Source organism: Phragmites australis, chromosome 13 (genome assembly GCF_958298935.1).
Source record: "Phragmites australis chromosome 13, lpPhrAust1.1, whole genome shotgun sequence".
NCBI lineage: Eukaryota > Viridiplantae > Streptophyta > Magnoliopsida > Poales > Poaceae > Phragmites > Phragmites australis.
Window position 1 is genome coordinate 175600 of NC_084933.1, and position 19209 is coordinate 194808.

At 44.4% G+C, this 19209-nt stretch overlaps 2 protein-coding genes, 1 non-coding gene and 1 pseudogene across 4 annotated transcripts; 1 reads left to right on the forward strand and 3 right to left on the reverse strand.

Annotated features, from left to right (window-relative positions):
* The first annotated feature begins 1508 nt into the window (after window positions 1-1508).
* On the forward strand, window positions 1509-4983 carry LOC133887768 (uncharacterized). Of its 2 annotated transcripts, XM_062327741.1 has the most exons (3): window positions 1509-3171; window positions 3969-4185; window positions 4302-4983. In XM_062327741.1, the coding sequence occupies exons 1-3, from the start codon at window positions 1594-1596 to the stop codon at window positions 4595-4597; spliced, it is 2091 nt and encodes a 696-aa protein (XP_062183725.1). In that variant the 5' UTR covers window positions 1509-1593; the 3' UTR covers window positions 4598-4983. The 2 variants fall into 2 exon arrangements, with proteins under 2 accessions (XP_062183725.1, XP_062183726.1); XM_062327742.1 differs by lacking the exon at window positions 3969-4185.
* A 593-nt stretch (window positions 4984-5576) lies between these two features.
* LOC133888297 (pentatricopeptide repeat-containing protein At2g35130-like) lies at window positions 5577-13420 on the reverse strand (annotated as a pseudogene).
* On the reverse strand, window positions 9943-10081 carry LOC133889874 (small nucleolar RNA Z247). Its single transcript, XR_009903955.1, has one exon. It is a non-coding gene; the product is annotated as a small nucleolar RNA Z247 (small nucleolar RNA).
* LOC133889832 (pentatricopeptide repeat-containing protein At2g35130-like) lies at window positions 13267-14171 on the reverse strand. The gene is made up of 2 exons (XM_062330311.1): window positions 13898-14171; window positions 13267-13771 (listed from the first exon to the last, which is right to left on the reverse strand). Exons 1-2 carry the CDS (start codon window positions 14120-14122, stop codon window positions 13688-13690), a joined length of 309 nt encoding a protein of 102 aa, XP_062186295.1. The 5' UTR covers window positions 14123-14171; the 3' UTR covers window positions 13267-13687.
* Between the last annotated feature and the right edge of the window lie 5038 nt (window positions 14172-19209).

Below are 19209 nucleotides of genomic sequence, written 5' to 3' on the forward strand. Positions count from 1 at the left end.
TTATTTCCCTCCCTTGAAGATTACTCCCTCTAGTTGTAAATATATGTCGTTTTAGTCTCCTCAATTATTCTCTAAATATAAGTCATTCTTAAACTTCTATATATTTTTTTTCTCTTTGTTCTCATCTTACCCTTATTTAATAAATGCTACCACTCTCACAAATAAATGAATTATCTTTTCCAATACAGAATAAATGAAGAACAATAAGGTCATTTGATCTACTTTCTTAATCCTTATACACAAGTCTAAAACGACCTACATTTGCAATCGGATGGAGTATAACCATTGGCTAAACTTTGTAAATGATGAATGGTTGGGTGCAAAACTAGCCGGAATAAAGCTATTCCTTTATTTAAAAAATGTATGTAGTTTTAGCATGTTTTCTCTGTCTACATGGACCGTCTTCTTCCCCTCCGCCGTCTATCCAAGTTTTTAGTTACTGTTAGGGTGTCGGTACCTGGTCCCAGTGGTAACCGAAAATGCGTGGTTATCACGATAACCGCTCAAAATTTAGCTGAAATTCGCACAAAATTTATTTGCTAAAATTTGAAATTTGGATTAAAAATGTCAGATTCTCCATTCGGTAACCGGTTGAATCGGACCGGTTACCGAGCGATTTTCTCGATTTATCTAGTGGTTTTCTCGAATTTTTCGTATTGTCGGTAACTGCTCGGTTTTCTCGATTTATCGAGTGATTTTCTCGATTTTCAGTGAAGTTCAACAAAAACCAAAAAATTGGCTCAATCTTGTAAAATCAATAACTAATTCATCTGAGCTTCAAATCAAGTGAAACAAATTTTGTTGATTTCCTTGTAACATGATCTACATGATAAAAATATTTATACTCATAAAAAAGTTGAAATTTTTCTATGAGAAAATATATTTGTTAAACCAAGTTAAATGCATAGTTTACTCTTTGCTAATAAAAAATCATGAAACTAATTTTTTGTCTTCTTATATAATCCTATGTCTTTTAAAGTATATAAACTCATGAATTAGTTATTGTAACATGTATGATTGTATAACTGTGTTACGACTAGATTAATTCATAACTGACTTATCATACCTCCAAAATTAGTGAAACTATTTTTATTAATTTATTTATATTATGCTTTATGTAGAAAAAATAATGATAGACATGAAAAAATTAATTACAGTGTTGTTTCTTAACATACTTTGTAAAAATTATAGAGAATAAAACTCTAAATAAAGTGAAATCAATTTTAAAGATTCTTTTAAAATATGTCCTACACAACAAAAATATGTGTTTGCATGTTAAGCTTTTCCTTAACATGAGTTAATAACTGAGCCGTACGTTTCAACTTTTTTTAATTTTTTCAAACTTCCTCTTTATAGAATATGATACAATTGACATTATTTTTAAAATTTTTATTTTTTTGAATTTTTTATTTTTTAAAATTTTAATTTAAATTCAGTTACTATTTAGTTTTTAAAATCGGACTAGAGCCGTAAACTCGGTAATCGTAAATTTTGACGGTTTACCGTCACCCCTGCGTCTATCGAGCCGGAGGGGAGGGGAGCCGGAGAAAACGAAAAAAAAAATCCCCGATCCACGCCAAACCCTAGTCGCCGATGATGGACGGCCGACGGCGGCGCGGCGGAAGCCCGGACCTTTCCTACGTAGATTCGGCGGGCATCGTCCGCAACAGATCCGTGATTCTGGGCACCATCCACGGCTACTACAAGGAGGCGCTCGATGCGCTGCCGCTGGAGGACATGTCGGAGCTTGCCCCGCGCCTCCTCGACGCTGGCGTCTGCTTCGGCTTCGCCGACACTATCACCAACATTATCGCCAACACCCTCTGCTTCCTCCCCGACAAGGATGGCGAGCCTGAGCCCGACGGCGCAAAGAAGCGCAAGCGGAAGATGATGACGAAGACCAAGGCGTCAGCGATAGCGAGGGAGGAGGTCCTCTCCGAGATCGTCGCCGGCGACGTCCCCTCCCCTCCGGAGGCACGAACCATCGCAGAGCGATCGCTGGAGGGCCTGATCACCTTCCTGACATCTTATTTCTACTACCTCCCCACCTGGGATGCGCTGCGCTACTTGTGCCTGGCCAACGCCGACCTCCTCGTCGCAGTCCGCCTCATCGAGCTCGACCGCTGCTACCACAACAAGGATGAATTCCACATCCGCTCATACGCGGTCAAGACTGCTCTCAAATACGCAGCATTGTCGGCAAGGCAGCCCAATGTCGACGACTTCTGCACCAGTTCGTTTTCGCTAGCGTCTCATCTCAAATTGATCACCCAGACTGTGCTACCAAATCGCAGCTGCCGACTCTCCACTGAACAAATCTACTGGTTGTCCGGAACGCTGAAGAAGCCGCTCAAGCTTAAGAAGTCGGGCAACCCAATGGTTCTTGCTGATGAACGGGTTCATAACTGCCACAGCCATGCAAGCGGCGAGAAGGTGCCGGGTGGGCTCACAATATCGCTCCGGGTTGTTCTTCTGGACAGAATTCATGCTCAGTATCTCAAAGCAGTTTCTCGGCTACCCATGCAAGATGTTCGGGTTCGTTACCACCGCGGCCTCGTCAACGCCGGTTACTGCTATGGTCCGTTCAATCCTGTGTCCAACATCATTGTCAACACCATCTGGTGCAGCACTGCCTTCCCTGCTTCGGAAGAATTTGAGGTGGATATGATCTGCACCTCGACCTTTGTACGTGTGGAGTCTCGGTCCCTTAGTGGCCTCATCAAGCTGTTGCTTGCATGCATTCCTGAGATATCCGAGCACGAGGCTATGGTTTATTTGCTAAAGAATAATCTTAAAGTCCGCAAAGCAATCCGGATGGCAAGAATGGAAGGTTGTGATATATCCAGCTGGGATGTTAGTGCCTACAAGGCTGCAGCGGATGCATCGTTTCATCCTGAACTTGAAGCTTATGTAGAGTTTGCCACGCAATCCCTACCTTTGGTGCAGTCTGCTGTCAAGTCACTGCTGCAAGCTTCTAACTCACTTTCCTCCAGCAAGGTTCTTCAACTTTCCATGCTACTGTCTCCTTCAAATTGCAACCCTGCTAAACCTTTGGAAGCAACTATTGAGCTGTCTAACGATGCATTGGAGATGTTCACGAGGTTCAAGGAAAATTTTATCAGTCAACAGACTTTCTTTCGCAGAAAGGTTGAAGCTGCATTGAGGAACAAGGTTAGTTCCTTTCATTCCATGTTGTTTCTCTGCTGCTTTTAAAGTACTACTCCCTCTGTTCCATGTGTGGCTGATCTTACATAAGTAACTGGAGGGATTAATACTGATTGGGATATTTGTCATGCATTAGTAGCCTGTTTATATGTATACCATTATTGTACATTTTCCTTTGAGAAATTGTACTTAGCCTTCTATGTTATCTCTCTGCTGCTTTAAATTACTACCTGCCCTGTTCCATGTGTTGCTGATCTTATATAGATAACCGGAGGGATTAATGTTGATTGGGATAGTTGTCATGCATTAGTAGCTTGTTTATATGTATACCATTATGGTGCATTGATATGCTATTATGTTATAGAAAAGGAGTCCTTTGAGAAATTGTACTTAGCCTTCCATATTATCTCTCTGCTGCTTTAAATTACTACTCGCTCTGTTTCATGTGTTGCTGATCTTATGTAGATTGATTGGGATAACTGTCATGCATTAGTAGCTTGTTTATTTGTGTACAATTATGTTACATTGATACGCCATATAAAAACAGAGTCCATAGAGAAATTGTACTTAGCCTTCCACGTTATTTCTCTGCTGTTTTAAATTACTACTCCCTCTGTTCCATGTGTTGCTGATCTACATAGATAACTAGAGGGATTAATGCTGATTGGGATAATGAAAGGATCTGCTTAGCATGGAGTTACCCATTTCAGATCTGTTTATCGATTATTTAGATTCTTGGAAATGTCATAATAATGTCATCATAATTGCACTTTTCTGTACGTTCACTTCTTTCCTGGTTGTAGGGATATTTCTATGAACTTCGTGTTATCTGTGTTGCAAATGAGCGTGTAGGCCGCCAAAAAAGCTTCCTGGACTTCAAATGTCCATATTCACATGTAAACTTCTTGGCAAGCCCAAAAGTTGGAACCGGTCTTAAGTTATTTTTTGCTGAGTTCGGTAATGATGATGATGATGATGATCAGTCCTCTTGCTGCATTGTGTCAAACAAATCAATACACAGTATGTTTGATACATCTGTATGATTGTGTCATTTTCTTAAATAAAATTTGCAGAATCGCTTCTTTTCTGTTTTGACGCTAACTATTTTCTCTCTTTCTATTTTTTTCTCCGAGAAGTTCGTTGCTGTTATTGTGAGTATGAAGGGACCAGGATTGTGCATCCGGTTGAGAACTACTGCGGCGGTGACGTGGACTTTGCGAAAATGGCTCGCGGCGAGCATGATATCACCAATGCAAGGATCATCAGTGGTGGAAAGTTGGCAATCAGTAGAGTAGGCATGTGCGGTGAGGATTATATCTATTTTGATCCTACCCGAGACATTAAGCTCATCCAAGGCATGAACCAAACTGCTTCGACGGCGAATGCAAGCTGGAGTGACATCGAGAGGATAGCTCAGACATATGTATTCTGATGTCCTTCTGTTTTTATGAAGATGCTTTTTTGGAATGTAGTTCTGTGTGAATTGGGTGGTCATTCATGATACACTGCAATGATACGGCAGAAAATGAGTTTCAGGATGTATACCGCTGTCCTTTATTGGTATAAAGATGCCTTTTCTTGTAATTTTGCGTGAGTTGGGATATTCAGATATTTTGGTATAGTGGTGGTTTGCTTTCACAAAGGTAGCTTCTCTCTTGCTTGTACTTCCCGCTACATCTCAAGGCACAGTGTTAAGTTCAGATAATAGTCTTTCCCCGCTAAATGTTCTCTGGTACTTTGGTTGTTGAGTTGAGGGATTGGTTGTGCTACTTGTAGGATACCACAATGATATTTGATTTTTCTTTTTCTCCTCCATTATTTTTAACCTTATCAGAGTTTTTCAGGTTCCGTTCTTCATTAATTTCTTTTCCTGTTGTAAATGGAAGATATTATAGCTGATTGCGATTCATACCGTGCGTAGTATGTGACTTCATTACCCAGCAAAAGCATACTAGTATACTCCTTATATTCGGTACTAGTTCTTTGAGGAGACTGGTTTATGGGATTTCTGGAATCTCTTCAAGCATGTGGATAAATATACAATCACAGCTTGCTTGTTTTTTGTGTGACACTATGATTTCTGAATGAATAAATGGGGTGTTTGGTTTGAGCAATCACCTCATCTAGAATGGAATGGTCCATCATGGGGTCATCCCATGATTTTTGGTGAGATGAACCCATTCCTCATTATTAAGCTAATCATGTGCTTGTGAGGGATGAGGTGGTGATGGATCAATCCATTCTATTCCCCAAACCAAACAAAAATGTGAAGAGTGAGAAGGTGATGGATCACCCCATTCCTCAAACCAAACACCCCCAAACAGATTCAACTTGGCTGAAGCAATATATCATGTGACCATCACCATGACATTATGATTTCTGTCAAAGTTGCGCTCGGTCACCGTGGAGTATTTCCTTTGAAATATGTAATCATGCAGCAGCAATTATACAACAATTCATATTCATACATACTAAACTTCACTGCTCTATTAGTCACTTCTTAACATGAATTGTTGTATAATTGCTAGTGTTGATTTCATAATGTGAAGAGCGTCTTGGCGTCCTTGTGCATGGACCTGACGATAGCCGTGACCTGCTCCACCTACCGCTCGTCGGAGCACACCGCGAGGAGCACCTTGGCCGTGCCGGTGTCCACCATCTCCTCGAAGATCTCCAGGCACCGCCCGTACTCCTTCTTCCTCGCGTACGCCCCGATGCGGGACGTCCACGTCACCACGTCGGTGGCGAGCCCCCTGGCTGCCACAGCGCCGAACGCCGCCGATCCATCCGGTCCAGGTACCCTGCGCGCCCGTACACGTTCACCAGCACGTTGTACGTGTCAAGATGGCGAGGAAGCTATAACCTCGTCCGTCACAGCCTGCATGTATATATATTGGTAGAAACAACCTCTATGGTGGTGATTACAGATAAAGGATCGGCAGCGGAGATCCTTTCAGATTACAGAGATACGAAGGAACAAACTAGGAAATAAACTAGCCTAGATATGGAACCTTATCTCTAGAGGATATTCAATACCAAACACAGGGAGATAATCACCAGGACTCTCCAACGAAGGCATACAACGTGCGGCCGTAGCTATACGTGCACAAACCTACCATGTATTCCAACAGCCTCCCTCAATCACAACTTTGCCAAGTTGAGATTGTGTTTAAAGTTTTGTAGCAGCCGCACAGGCAGAGCCTTCGTGAAGCCATCAGCAACTTGATCTCCTGAGGGAACAAACTCAATTTCTAAAAGCTTCTATGATACCCGTTCTCTCACAAAGTGGTAGTCCACCTCTATGTGCTTAGTCCTGGCATGAAAAACTAGGTTAGCAGATAAATACTTTGCACCAATATTATCACACCATAATTTAGCAGCTTGTGGAGCTTTAATCCCTAGCTCAGCAAGCAAAGTCTGCACCCACATAATCTCAGTTGTAGCATTAGCAACTGCTTTATACTCAGCTTTTGTACTGGACCTTGACACTGTAGCCTACTTACGAGCACTCCATGACACAAGGTTTGATCCAAGAAAAACTGCAAATCCTCCAGTAGACCTCCTGTCATCAAGATTACCTGCCCAGTCTGCGTCTGAAAACCCACTGACAAGAGTACTTGAACTTCTATGTATTTTAAGTCCTAACCTTGTGCATTGCTTTAGATACCGAAGTATTCTCTTTACTGTTGCCCAGTGGACAGTAGTAGGAGCATGAAGAAACTAACAGACTTTATTCACAGAGAAAGATATATCTGGTCTAGTCAAGGTTAAGTACTGCAAAGCACCTACTATACTTCTATACTGTGTTGCATCATTAGGACCCAGAGGAGAACCTTCATGAAGGGATAACTTCTCACTAACAGAGAGAGGTGTACTAACCAGTTTGCAATTTGCCATATTAACTCTTTTTAACAGGTCATTGGCATATTTCTCCTGTGTCAAAACAATACCATTGTTTACCTTATTTACCTCAATTCCAAGAAAGTAGTGAAGATCACCAAGGTCCTTCGGTGCAAAATCTTCCTTCAGGTCCTCCAACAGAGCTACTGTCCCTTTTTCTGTAGAACTCGCCACAATTATATCATAAACATAAACTAGTACAAAGATTGTAACACCTCCCTTGTTAAAGTAGAACAAAGAATTGTCTGCCTTAGAGGACTGAAAACCAAGTTCATGAAGTTTCTTACTCAAACGAGCATACCAAGCTGTTGGTGCCTGTTTCAGACCATACAAAGTCTTATCCAGCTTGCATACATGAGTTTGTTTGGATGAAACCTCAAAACCAGGAGGTTGCTGCATGTAAACTTCTTCTTCTAATAATCTATGTAAAAAGGCATTTTGAACATCTAGTTGCCTAAGACTCCAGCCTCTAGACACAGCAATAGACAGAATAATTCTAATTGTAGCTGCCTTGACTACTGGACTGAAAGTGTCTTCATAATCTATCACATATTTCTGTTTAAATCCTTTAGCTACTAAACGAGCTTTGTATCTGTCTAAAGTACCATCAGACTTTCTTTTAACTTTGTACACCCATTTACATCCTATGACATTTTGTCCTGTTTTAGGTGGAACTAGGTGCCAGGTTTTATTCTTCATCAAAGCATCATACTCTATTTCCATAGCATTCTTCCAATTTTCATCCCCCAATGCCTCAATATGATTAGATGGCTCTCCAGTGGAAGTAAAGCAACTATATCTAACGGTACCATCAGTATATACCTTCTCTTTGCGAATACCACTTTGTAGACGAGTCCTCGGCCTGGAGACCAACTGATCAGCCACTGCATCTCCAGTTGTCTCCCCCGACGTATCGCTGTCATCGGCAGCGGAGACTTGCTGTTCAATAGCGGCGACAGCAACATCCACAGGGGCGCCACCTGCTGACACCCCCGACGCAGAGTTCTGGATGGACGGCACAGCAGAGCAGGGATCAGCACCAGCTGCCTCGTGACTTGCCGCCGGATCAGCCACTATTTCCTGCGCTGGAGCTCCAGATTCTGTACTGATTTCTTCACAAAGATTATTAGTAGCATTAGGAGCAAATACATTAGCAGGTAATGGACTGTTAGACATATGGTCAATATCCTGTGCACCCCTAGGACCAGAAACAGTGGAATAAAAAAGACTAGGAGACAAGAGTAAAATTTCGGATTGAAGCCTGGCGCCTGCATTTGGTTGAAGTTCAGAGAAAGGAAACACACTTTCATCAAAGATGACATCTCTTGATATATAGACGCGGCCAGAAGAAACATCTAAACACTTAAACCCTTTGTGCATATCACTGAAACCAAGAAAAACACATCTCTTGGAACGAAACTGAAGTTTATGGGAGTTATATGGGCGCAAGTGAGGCCAGCATGCGCACCCAAAGATTCTCAAAGAATTGTAATCAGGTTTTTGGTGAAATAGACGTTCCAAAGGAGAGACATTTTGAATGATTTTGCTAGGCACACGGTTGATGAGATATGTGGCAGCTAGGAAAGCTTCATCCCAAAATTTCAAGGGCATGGAAGCATGAGAAAGAAGAGAGAGACCAACTTCAACTATGTTGCGATGCTTTCTCTCAGCAGACCTATTTTGTTGATGTGTATGAGGACAGGAAACATGATGTGTAATGCCAATTTTTGAGAAAAAAGGAATTGAGTTTTTGGTACTCCCCCCCCCCCCCCAAGTTAGTCTGCATGGTAAGAATTTTTCTATTGAACAACCTTTCTACGAGAGTCTGGAATTCCTGGAACTTCTGGAAAACATCAGATTTGTGCTTTAACAAATAGATCCAGGTAAACTTACTGAAATCATCAATAAAGCTCACATAGTATTTCTTTCTCCCTACAGATTCAGGAGCAGGGCCCCAAACATCAGAGAATACAAGCTCCAAAGGAACAGTAGAAACACTACATGAGGTAGGATAGGGCAACTGATGACTCTTTGCTTGTTGACAAGCATTACAGACTGACTCACTAACAGACTCATCTAAGCAAGGAAGATTATTTTTAGTGACTACTTGTTTGACAATGGAGTGGGAAGGATGACCTAGTCGCCCATGCCACCGAGAGAAAGGAATCTTGTAGGCGCCATAGGCTTGTTTGATGGATGCCCTGGGGAGAGGATAGAGCCCATTTCGAGACTTCCCTCTAAGAAGCATGTTCCTGGTGACCTGATCCTTAATAGAAAAGAAATCAGGATAGAGTTCAAGGAAAGCACAATTATCAGCGGCTAGACGATGTACAGAAACAAGGTTCTTTTTGGCTTGTGGAACATATAGAACATTTTTAAGATGAATATCACAACTGGGGGTATGAACAGTAGTATGACCAATATGACTAATATCCATACCTGCTCCACTAGCTATGTGGATCTGATCTCCGCCGTTGTATTTTTCCTTGACAGTAAGTTTCTCCAACTCTCCAGTGATGTGATCGGTAGCACCGGTATCTATGTACCAGTTTGAGTCTACTCCATAGGAGTTTGTGGCGATGGCAACCTGTTTCTCATCTGCAACATAATTTTCATCATATCTATGCCAACAGTCAATAGCAATATGACCTCGCTTGGAGCAAACTTGGCAAACGGGACGGTTGTCGATGCCTCCATTGCGCCCGCGGCCACGGCCTCCACTGCCGTGGCTGCGTCCACGCTGCTGCTGGTGAGCGCCTCTGCCGCCGAAGCCGCCGCCGCGTGTACTGGTTCCACCGCCGCGCATGGTGCCACGACCACGGTTGGCGGCGTTTGCAGAGCCGCCCTGAGGACCGCCACGGTAGAGCTCTTGCCGTGTCTCGAAGTTGAGGAGCTGTGAATACAACTCGCCGACTGAGATGGGCTCCACCCTGGCGCATATGGCGGAGATGATGGGGCTGAAATCTTCATCTAGGCCAGTGATGATGTACTGGACCAGTTCTTCGTCGTCGAGTGGCCGACCACCGGCGGCCATCTCATCACCAAGAGTTTTCATCTTCGCGACGTACTCAGTGATCGTCATGTTGCCCTTCTGCGTCGTGGCGAGGGCAATGCGTGTGTTCACCGACCTCGCTCGAGTATGCGACGAGTATATTTGCTCAATCGCACTCCATGCCTCGGCTGCAGTTTTGCATGCCGCGACTTGCATCAAGACGTCCCGTGTTAGGGATGAGAGGATGTACCCCAAGACTTGTTGATCGGAGGCCTCCCAGTCTTCATACGCCGGGTTCGACGTTTTCACCAGCTTCTCATTCACCGTGGTGGTGATCTCCGGTTCCGGCGCCTTTGCCGCGCCGGTGAGGTATCCCTGGAGGCGAGCTCCACGAATCGTGGCGCTGATCTGGGCCTTCCAGAGGGCATGGTTGGTTTTGCCGAGTTTCTCCGTCACGGGATGACCAAGCAAAGGGTTCATGGCTTCTACGCTCGGCGTTGAGGATGAAGCAGCCATGGCACAAGCACCTCCAGATGCGATCTAGCTCAGCAACGTGGAGGGTAACGTGGATGGCTCTGGTACCATGTCAAGATGGCGAGAAAGCTGTAACCTCGTCCGTCACAGCCTGCATGTATATATATTGGTAGAAACAACCTCTACCGTGGTGATTACAGATAAAGGATCGGCAGCGGAGATCCTTCCAGATTACAGAGATACGAAGGAACAAACTAGGAAACAAACTAGCTTAGATATGGAACCTTATCTTAGAGGATATTCAATACCAAACACAGGGAGATAATCACCAGGACTCTCCAACGAAGGCATACAACTTGCAGCCGTAGCTATACGTGCACAAACCTACCATGTATTCCAACAGTACGTGCCGATGTCCGGGGTGGAGCCGCCGCCGTCGCGCTTCTCTATGGCCGCGAGGAGGCGCTCCATGTCGTCGAGCCGCCCGGCCCGGCCGTACGCGTTGAGCGCGAAGGTGTCCGGCCGCAGCCCGGACTTGTGCAGCTGCGCCATCACCTCCTCGCACCTGAAAACGTTGCCGGACTTGGCGTGCGCGGACAGGAGCAGCATGTGCGACTTCATCGTCGGACGCATGTCCTGCTGCTTCAGCTCCTGGAACACCGCTTCTGCCTCTGAACAATCACAAAAACAGCAGACAATTCAGCCGACACGATGTTCTTCAGTTTCTTTTTAAAAAAAATTTGATCATGCATGCTCACAAATTAGATTCTCCACTAAAATGCAGCAATTAAGAACCGAAGAAATCAGCATGTAACCTTGATGAAGACCTGCTCTTCCATAAGCATCCACCAAGATGTTGTATGAAGCTCTGTCAGGATCACAACCCATGTGCTCCATCAAACAGAAGATCTCCGATGCGCCTTGAGGGAACCCTGCCCGGCTATGGTGCATCGACAGATTGATGATAAGGCATCAATTTTAAAACAAGCTGAAAACCAAATTTCACTTGAGCAATGAGCAGGGATACACCGTCAGGCTTATTGAATTCTTTCTACCTGTAAGCTTCCATCAGGGCATTGTAGGCGTACACGTCAGGCTCATGCCCAGCCTGCTGCATCTCCTCAAACACCTCCTCTGCCTTCTCGCACAGGCCTTCCCTCGCAAAAGCGTTCACCAGCGCAGTGTAGGTGCAGATGTTGGGCTTGCACCAGATCGACTTCATCTCGTTGAAGACTTTTAACGATGACATCGGTTGCTTTGCCTGCGAAAAGGATAAGCATGCAGACTACTGTTTCAGAATGCTGCTTGAGACTTGAGGTAATCTGATTCTGCACATTAAGCTACAAAACAAAATTATGCCTGACCTTTCCATATACGTTGATCATCAGGGTGTACGTCTCAGTGTTAGTTCTGCAGCGTTCCTTCTTCATCCTTTGATACACTTCGACCGCCTTTTCGGTACATCTTGCTTTCGCCTTTCAGTGGACCATCCAGGTATGCATTATATACAGCTGCACCTACAAGAGAGTTCTTGGTATGAGTTCTTTCTTTCGTCCTAATTTGACAAGCATTTTCATCTCACAAACAGAGATTGAATACAAGGAGGTGCATACTTGGAGGGATCCCATGCTCCTGCGTCTCTGAAATCACGCCCTCGGCTCGGTGCAATTGTCCAGAATTGCAGTAAGCGCGCAAGAGAAGAGCGTATGTGTCCTCTGTGGGCACACAGTGAGCCACCAGAAGAGCCATGTAAATCAATTCTACCTTTTTCAGCTGACCCTTCTGGCCCTATGCATCTATGAGCAGGTTGTAGCTGATTATGTCGGGACGGAACGAACTCCGGTACAGGATCCACTCACAGACCTATAGGCACTCTTGACAAATCAAACATCAAAACCTTAGGAATCAAGCGGCACCGAGAGAAGTAATTTCGCAAGGACGGTAAGAGCATTACCGATTTTTTTATAAAAAAAGATAATTAATCTAGTTTACGAGGAAAAATTTTACGACCCTGGAATGACAATACGACCACGACTCCATAGATGACGTTCACACCAGAAGCACAAACCCGACAACAGACAAGATCAACCCAACTCAACTCGCGTGCTAACTAACCAAACAACTGACACCCACACAAACTCGATCGGCGGATCCCCGCTCCTACGCCAAAACTCTCTATCTCAAAGTTGGCAGCACGTCGCTTCGGAGGAGCGTGCATCGGACCAGAACTCTGTTGAGAAGCGCCAAGTTGAAAGAAGAGCCGCCGTGAAGCATGGACGTAGGGGTGAACCTACAGAAGGAGCTGGCAAAAATAACCCCGAAGAACACCACGATACCCACAACACACGGCACCACCAACAAACAACCACGCCCAACCTAACTTAACTCGCGCGCCAAACCAACATTCAGAGCAACAAATCGGTGGAGCCCTGCTACCACACCATCAGCAGCTTGGTTGGCGGAGCTCTGCTCCCACACCGAACCAAGATCCTAGAATGCCAGCGGATGAGTCGCTTCGAAGGAGTGCACATCAGACAATAGCTGAAGCTGGGAAAGCCACATGAAATGAAAACGCTGTCGCGCCAAGCAGAGGCGTAGAAGCCATCCTACAAAAGAAGCTGAGTCGCCGACCAGTGCAAGTGGGCATCCAGAAGCGACGCCTTAAGTAAGGAAGCGACGTCAACACCGCCGTCGCTCGACAGGAAACCGGAGCAAGGTTTTCACCCGAAGAAGCCCTAGTGCGAGGGAGACGCAACAATGTCACCTCCAAGGAGGAAATGATGTCCGCAGATGTCATTGACATTGGCACCAGTAGAAAGTCGGGTTAAACTTTCGCTCACATCTCCCCGACCCAAAGCACCTGCACTGAAGCCACACCTCAGCCGCCATAGCCGCGAACCGCTGCCATCGCGAGAGCACGCCGCCCCAATACTGTGCACGCACCGCCCGTCACCTGCAGCCACCGGGCTCCCTGCAGGCCAAATCTGGTGGGTAAGAGGAGGAGCCCAACGGCACCCGGACGCAGCGACGATGCGAGAGCAAAGCCACCGACGGGCCGCGCATGGAGGCAGACGCCGCAGCTGTGCCATGGGCGCGCAGCACAGCCGTGTGACACCAAGCAGCCACCTGGCTGGGAGCGCACCCCACGCATGGACCTCACGGCGCTGTCCGGTAGGGGCCGGACGAGCAGGAGCGGCAGATCCCGCGGGACTCCAGGCACACGCCGCAGCCGCCGAGCACCTGCACCAAGAGAAGTAACAAAGACTAGAAATTTTACGCTGACCAATTTCACATGATATGATCAGCATATTGGCCAAAGTTAAGGCAGAATGAGATGTTATCAGCAAGTGGAGGACTAGGACTTACTGTGATGATCGGGTCCCATTGTCGGTTCAGGCGGAGCTGGACGTCGACGTTGACAATGTCATCCCAAAGATCGTGTGCAGGAGGAATGTTGTCCAATGACTCCCAGATTTTGGCGACGTCGGTCCCCTTCTGCACAAATTCTAGGATATCCTGTGCCATTGGACTGAGCACTGGGAAGACTCCATCAACAAACCCGGAGCCGTACTTCCAACCACGGCCTCTCATAGCACCCCCTGCATGTCCATGTTATATCATTTCAGAGCGAAACTAACGCCATGTCCTTCTTGAACTTCCAATTAGGGATGAAAACGAACGAAAACGATCGGGAAAACCCCCTAACCGTTTTCATTTTCACATTTTCTCTCGAAAACGGGAAAGCCGGAAACGGGTACGAACTCGGGAATATCGGGATATAAAAAACGAACCAATCCGAACATAAATATACGGGTATCAGTCAGGAACCGATAATTTAAAATGAGAACACTGATCCGTAGAATAATGATTTCAAGCATCGGCGCGACACATAATTAATTCACACCAACAAAAGTAATTTATATCATACACAGATAAACCACATAATGACATAAGTATCAACTGAAAAACAACTATCATGTCGTAACTCGAGTACTCGGCATACAATCATACAAAGACTAGGATTGTAGATGGTGTAAGAGCTTGAACAACATCGGTAGGTCAGCAGCCGACTGAGACTGGACCACTGGGATCTGGTTGAACTTTGGGATAGAGGTTATGTTTGGACTGGCCGACCAGGCTTGGTATGTGGGCTACATTGTGATTTGTGAAGTTTGATCTCAATTAGAAAAACGGGAAATTTTAGATTAAAAACGGGAAATCCGAAAACGGTCGGAAAAACCCCATAACCGTTTTCATTTTCACATTTTCTTTCAAAAACGGAATCGAAAACGGACAAGAAAATATAGAAAACGGATCGGAACGGAACGGGATTTATCGGAACAATAATCCATGGCTGGCGCTCTGGTGCAACTCAAAAGTCGGTTGGGTACTTCTCAGGCTTGAACCACAAGGAGGAATCGATTCCTTTCTTCTTAAGATCTTAGTAGGAGGGCCAATCCGATCCAAAAGCTGCAGTTCAGTAACAGGATGCATCAACAACAAGTCAACACTATAAAACTTCTCTAAACAAACAATCTCCCGAATTATTTTAAAAACAAACCTGTCCATGAACAACACCATTGGAAACAAGAACGGAACGATCGAAGACTGGCTCAAAGCTCACACATGAGCAGAGCTTTGGTTCTCCCATCGATCTCGTGGCGTGAACCCTAATCCCAATGGCCAATGGTGATACAATGCGCTCTACGATTTACCGTACGTGCTGAATATATTCAGTGACCGGAATTTGATTCAGAGCTGTTCATACGAGCATGAACTGCAGTTCCTTCTCTAGTCTTGCAATGGTACTTACGTGGCTAACATGTCAGAAGTAGCATCTTGGATTGGAGGCAAATTGCATGGTGTTTTTCCAGTCACTAGTAGCAGTATTTTTCTTCGTCAGTAATACATTTATTTGGATGTATTTTGACTGAGACTTGCCAATAACAACATGCATGTGTGATGGCGCTGCTTTGAAAGCATCAGGGTTCGATCAGTTTTTTCAGATGCGTAAACAAGTGCAAACATCGCTGCGGCATTGTGTCCGAGTGCCGGTCTGTTCTCCTGTTGGTTTAGAACGCGTCCTGATTGGCCGGTTGTCATTGCGATGCAGCAGAACGCTGTCAAGCTCTGCTACCAGCTCCGTGCATGTCGGGCGGTTCGGCCATCATTGTCAGGCCAACTGATGAAGCTCACTGAAATCACCATTACATGCACATGCACAGCTTGATTCTGTCAATAGCTGGTAGCACCTTTGATTGGCTGTTCTCTAATTGTCTGCCACCAGACTGAGAAAGCAAGGACACACTGCACATAAGACACAAACGCACACGCATTCAGCTCAGCGGTGGCAGCGGCGACGGGAAAACGGCAGCGTCACGAACGGTGAGCCACAAGAGAGGGACCATCCATGCTTTGCTTGCAACCACCACCGCCACCATCACCAGGCACGCACACACACACACCACTCATGTCACCTCTCTTCTTCAGTTCTTCTCTTCTCCTCTCGCCTGCTGCTATCATAACCACTTCGCTCCCCTCCTTGCCCCAGCTTATCACTAGTCCCTGACTTCCTGGCATGTCTTCCCTGGTTACTTGCAAGCTGAACAGGCTGCTGCCATGTTTTGATGGTGTGAGAGATTGAAGCTGCCAGCATGATCTGACCACCGAAATCTATGCGTTGGTAGTGCAATTGTCAGTGGATTTTCAGGGTTTTGTCGCGCCGCGATGCGCGAGGAACATGTGGATTCTTCATGATTATGGATAGTTTGATGCGAAATGGGGTGTGAGTTTTGGTTAGAGGGTTTTTGGTGTTGCCTGTAAGGTTTCCTAGCGACGATGCATGCATGGAGTTTTCTGGCTCCATCATCAGATCATGTTGCAGCTTCACTCTCTCACCACGCAAAGAATCATCTGAAAGAGATCGAGCAAGTTTCTGTCGTCTTGGTTCTTGTGATCCTGTGTCGATGAATATGCATGAAAGGTAGACAGATTTGCCAATCTCTTACTGTTTATCCAGTAATTTCCTTTGTCTTGTAGATCTTGTCTTAGTTTCATCATGATATTTTTCTCTCTTCATCAAGTGGTTTCATAGTGCCTTCTTTTATTGGAACAACTTATACAGTTTACTTTGCAAATGCTTTTGTCTTGCGCAGAATTGTTTCGAGAATGCGTCTTGCCCAGATTCCAATCAATTGATGTGGTTCTTGTTCCAAACTCCCAATGAAAAATGAGCAAATTTTTGCGGCCTGGATTCTTGTTCCAAACTCCCAATGAACATGCATGATAGGTAGATAGATTTGCTAATCTCTTACTGCTTATATCCATTAATTTAGTTTTTTCAATAGATCTTGTTTTATCATGGTATTTCTCTTTCCATTTGAGTGTTTCATAGTAGTGCCTCCTTTTATTAACTCGCTGCCAGAGTTTACTTTGCAGACGTTTTTTGTTTTGTCTTTTGCACAACTTTTCTCGACAACGTACCTTGCGCAGAGTTCAACCAATTGTTTCCAGCTTTTTCTGTTCATGAACTACACAAGTGTAATCTGCTTCAGTTTTGCATCTAGTTCACACTGGTTGCTCAAGCAGCTCGGCCCATGCTTCAGTGCTGTTCATCTGTTCTCCTCTTGAAATCCTTCTGTGCATCAAATCTGGTATATCTCTGCCTAACTTTGTTACATCCATTTGTTTCAACAGAAACTTTGTTACAATTCTACAAAACTGATCATGTTGTGCGGTATAAATTTTGTTATCACCTCCTTGACATTCCATTGTTTCCCTTCAGCACTACATTTGCACTACTATCGTGTGTAGAGTGCTAGCTAGCTTCTCCAAAGAAACCAGATGTTCCAGATTTAATTCAGGATCCAACATATCATCTAAAGTTAAATGTTCCTAATTAGTATTACAGACAGCAATGTAAGCTCCTCATATAAAAATAAGCCTGCAATTAATAGAATCTCAGCACTGACAAAATCTTACAGAAAATAATTTTTGCTTACGAGTACTGAGCCCAAATCAACTATACATGATTATTATGCCAGACTGTCAAGGTCTTTTTACAGTCAAATAGTACAGACAGAAATGTGCACACATAAAACAGATATGGCGAAAAGCGACAGGTAATTTCCACAAGTATACATGGATCCATAGCATGTGAACAGTATGCTGCAGGAAGAAACTACAATGAGATGCAGCTTAACCAAATATACATGTTCATGTTGATGTTCAATTAGATTCCTTGCCCCCAAAAGGCCAAGCAACTCAGACTGCATTCACTAACAAAACAATATTTGACAAGATTCTGGTGTTTGTGCTTAACAGCGACACACATCATGCTACTCCTTTAGGCGCGCTGTTCAGTCGCAATAACACGCACATTCCATGGAAGAGGCTCAGCTGATTCGTTGTGCATGCTGACTACAGTCAGAACTCGAAAAGCTTCTTTCCCATGTCAAAGTCGCCTGTCGTCATTCATGTTGGCTATCTATAAATCATGCAGAGAATTTGGACTTGTCGAGTTGAAAAAAATAGAGGAAAAGAGAATCCTCATCATTGTGTTTGTTAATTTACTTTGTGATTGGTTGCTCTGACAACTCCTTCCTCATCTACAGTACAAGGGCGATTCCGAAGCCGGCGTCAATTTCATTTGTTCTCTTCTCCTTTGGCGGCCTCTCTGTCGCCGGAGTGGGAGGGGAACTGGTGAATTGACGCCCGATGAAGTTTATAGTGTAGTTAGTAGTTGTTAGGTTTGTAGATCTAATAGGTTAGTTAGGATTTTTGGTGGAGTCGTGGATCCCAACTAACCTACCAGATCATCGACGCTATTGGCCAAATGTTCTCTGAAAAAAAAAACTACTTTGTGATTTATAAAGATTATTTCTTCCAAATATTTTTTCTCATTTGTTTGCAGGTTAGGCAGCTCCAATTATTATTTTGGACTGTGCATCATGAAAAGGACAAGCGTCGACGTTGACTGAAATATAAGATGGTGGCAAAGTTCGATTTTGGTGGGACAAATACTAGTAGTTGGAAAATTAGGTCCAATGGAATCTCTTTTCAGAAAGTCAAAAACACGGAACATAAAAATATCAATTTAAAGGAGGCCATGGATGAAGAATGTATTATACAGGGAATGTAAAAGTAAACTAAAGCTCAATGAGAATCACGCACTTAGCAAGCGGAATTGAAAAGCTACCAAAGTTATGTATGACGAATGAATGAGTTAATAGAATAAGGTATCGTCCTTATCAAATTCGTGAGGCAAAAATTTTCCCCTATGGATTAGGGAATCTGAAGATGTGAATGAAAGGGCCAAGTTTTCTTATCTGGAGTGTCAATGCAGTGATCGCTCGAAAAGGGCAATGAGGGAAATGAGCATGATCCCATACAAAAAACAACTCATCTAGAAACACCAGCAGAGAAGAATAGCAACGGCAACACAGAGATGCAAACTGCAAAACAAAATATCATACACATCCATGGGAGTTTGTTAGTTCCAATTTTCCGAATTCCGATCACTTCACTCACAGCGAGGAAGTCAAAACTTATTCAGTTACAGGGGACTTTAACGAAACGTGATATGTCTGCTGTTTGGAAAGCAAAAGCACAACCGAAATGCAAAACCTTTGCATGGATCATGCTGCAACACAAGATTTTAACTACGGACAATCTAGCAA

Bases quoted from the DNA above. Each gene is read 5' to 3' on its own strand.
- LOC133887768 (XM_062327741.1), top strand. From the start codon at position 1,594: ATGATGGACGGCCGACGGCGGCGCGGCGGAAGCCCGGACCTTTCCTAC. The intron at 3,172-3,968 runs GTTAGTTCCTTT...TCCTGGTTGTAG, and splicing joins AAGCTGCATTGAGGAACAAG to GGATATTTCTATGAACTTCG. The intron at 4,186-4,301 runs GTATGTTTGATA...TTCTCCGAGAAG, and splicing joins GTCAAACAAATCAATACACA to TTCGTTGCTGTTATTGTGAG.
- LOC133889832 (XM_062330311.1), bottom strand. From the start codon at position 14,122: ATGAGAGGCCGTGGTTGGAAGTACGGCTCCGGGTTTGTTGATGGAGTC. The intron at 13,772-13,897 runs GTAAGTCCTAGT...CTCTTGGTGCAG, and splicing joins AATGGGACCCGATCATCACA to GTGCTCGGCGGCTGCGGCGT.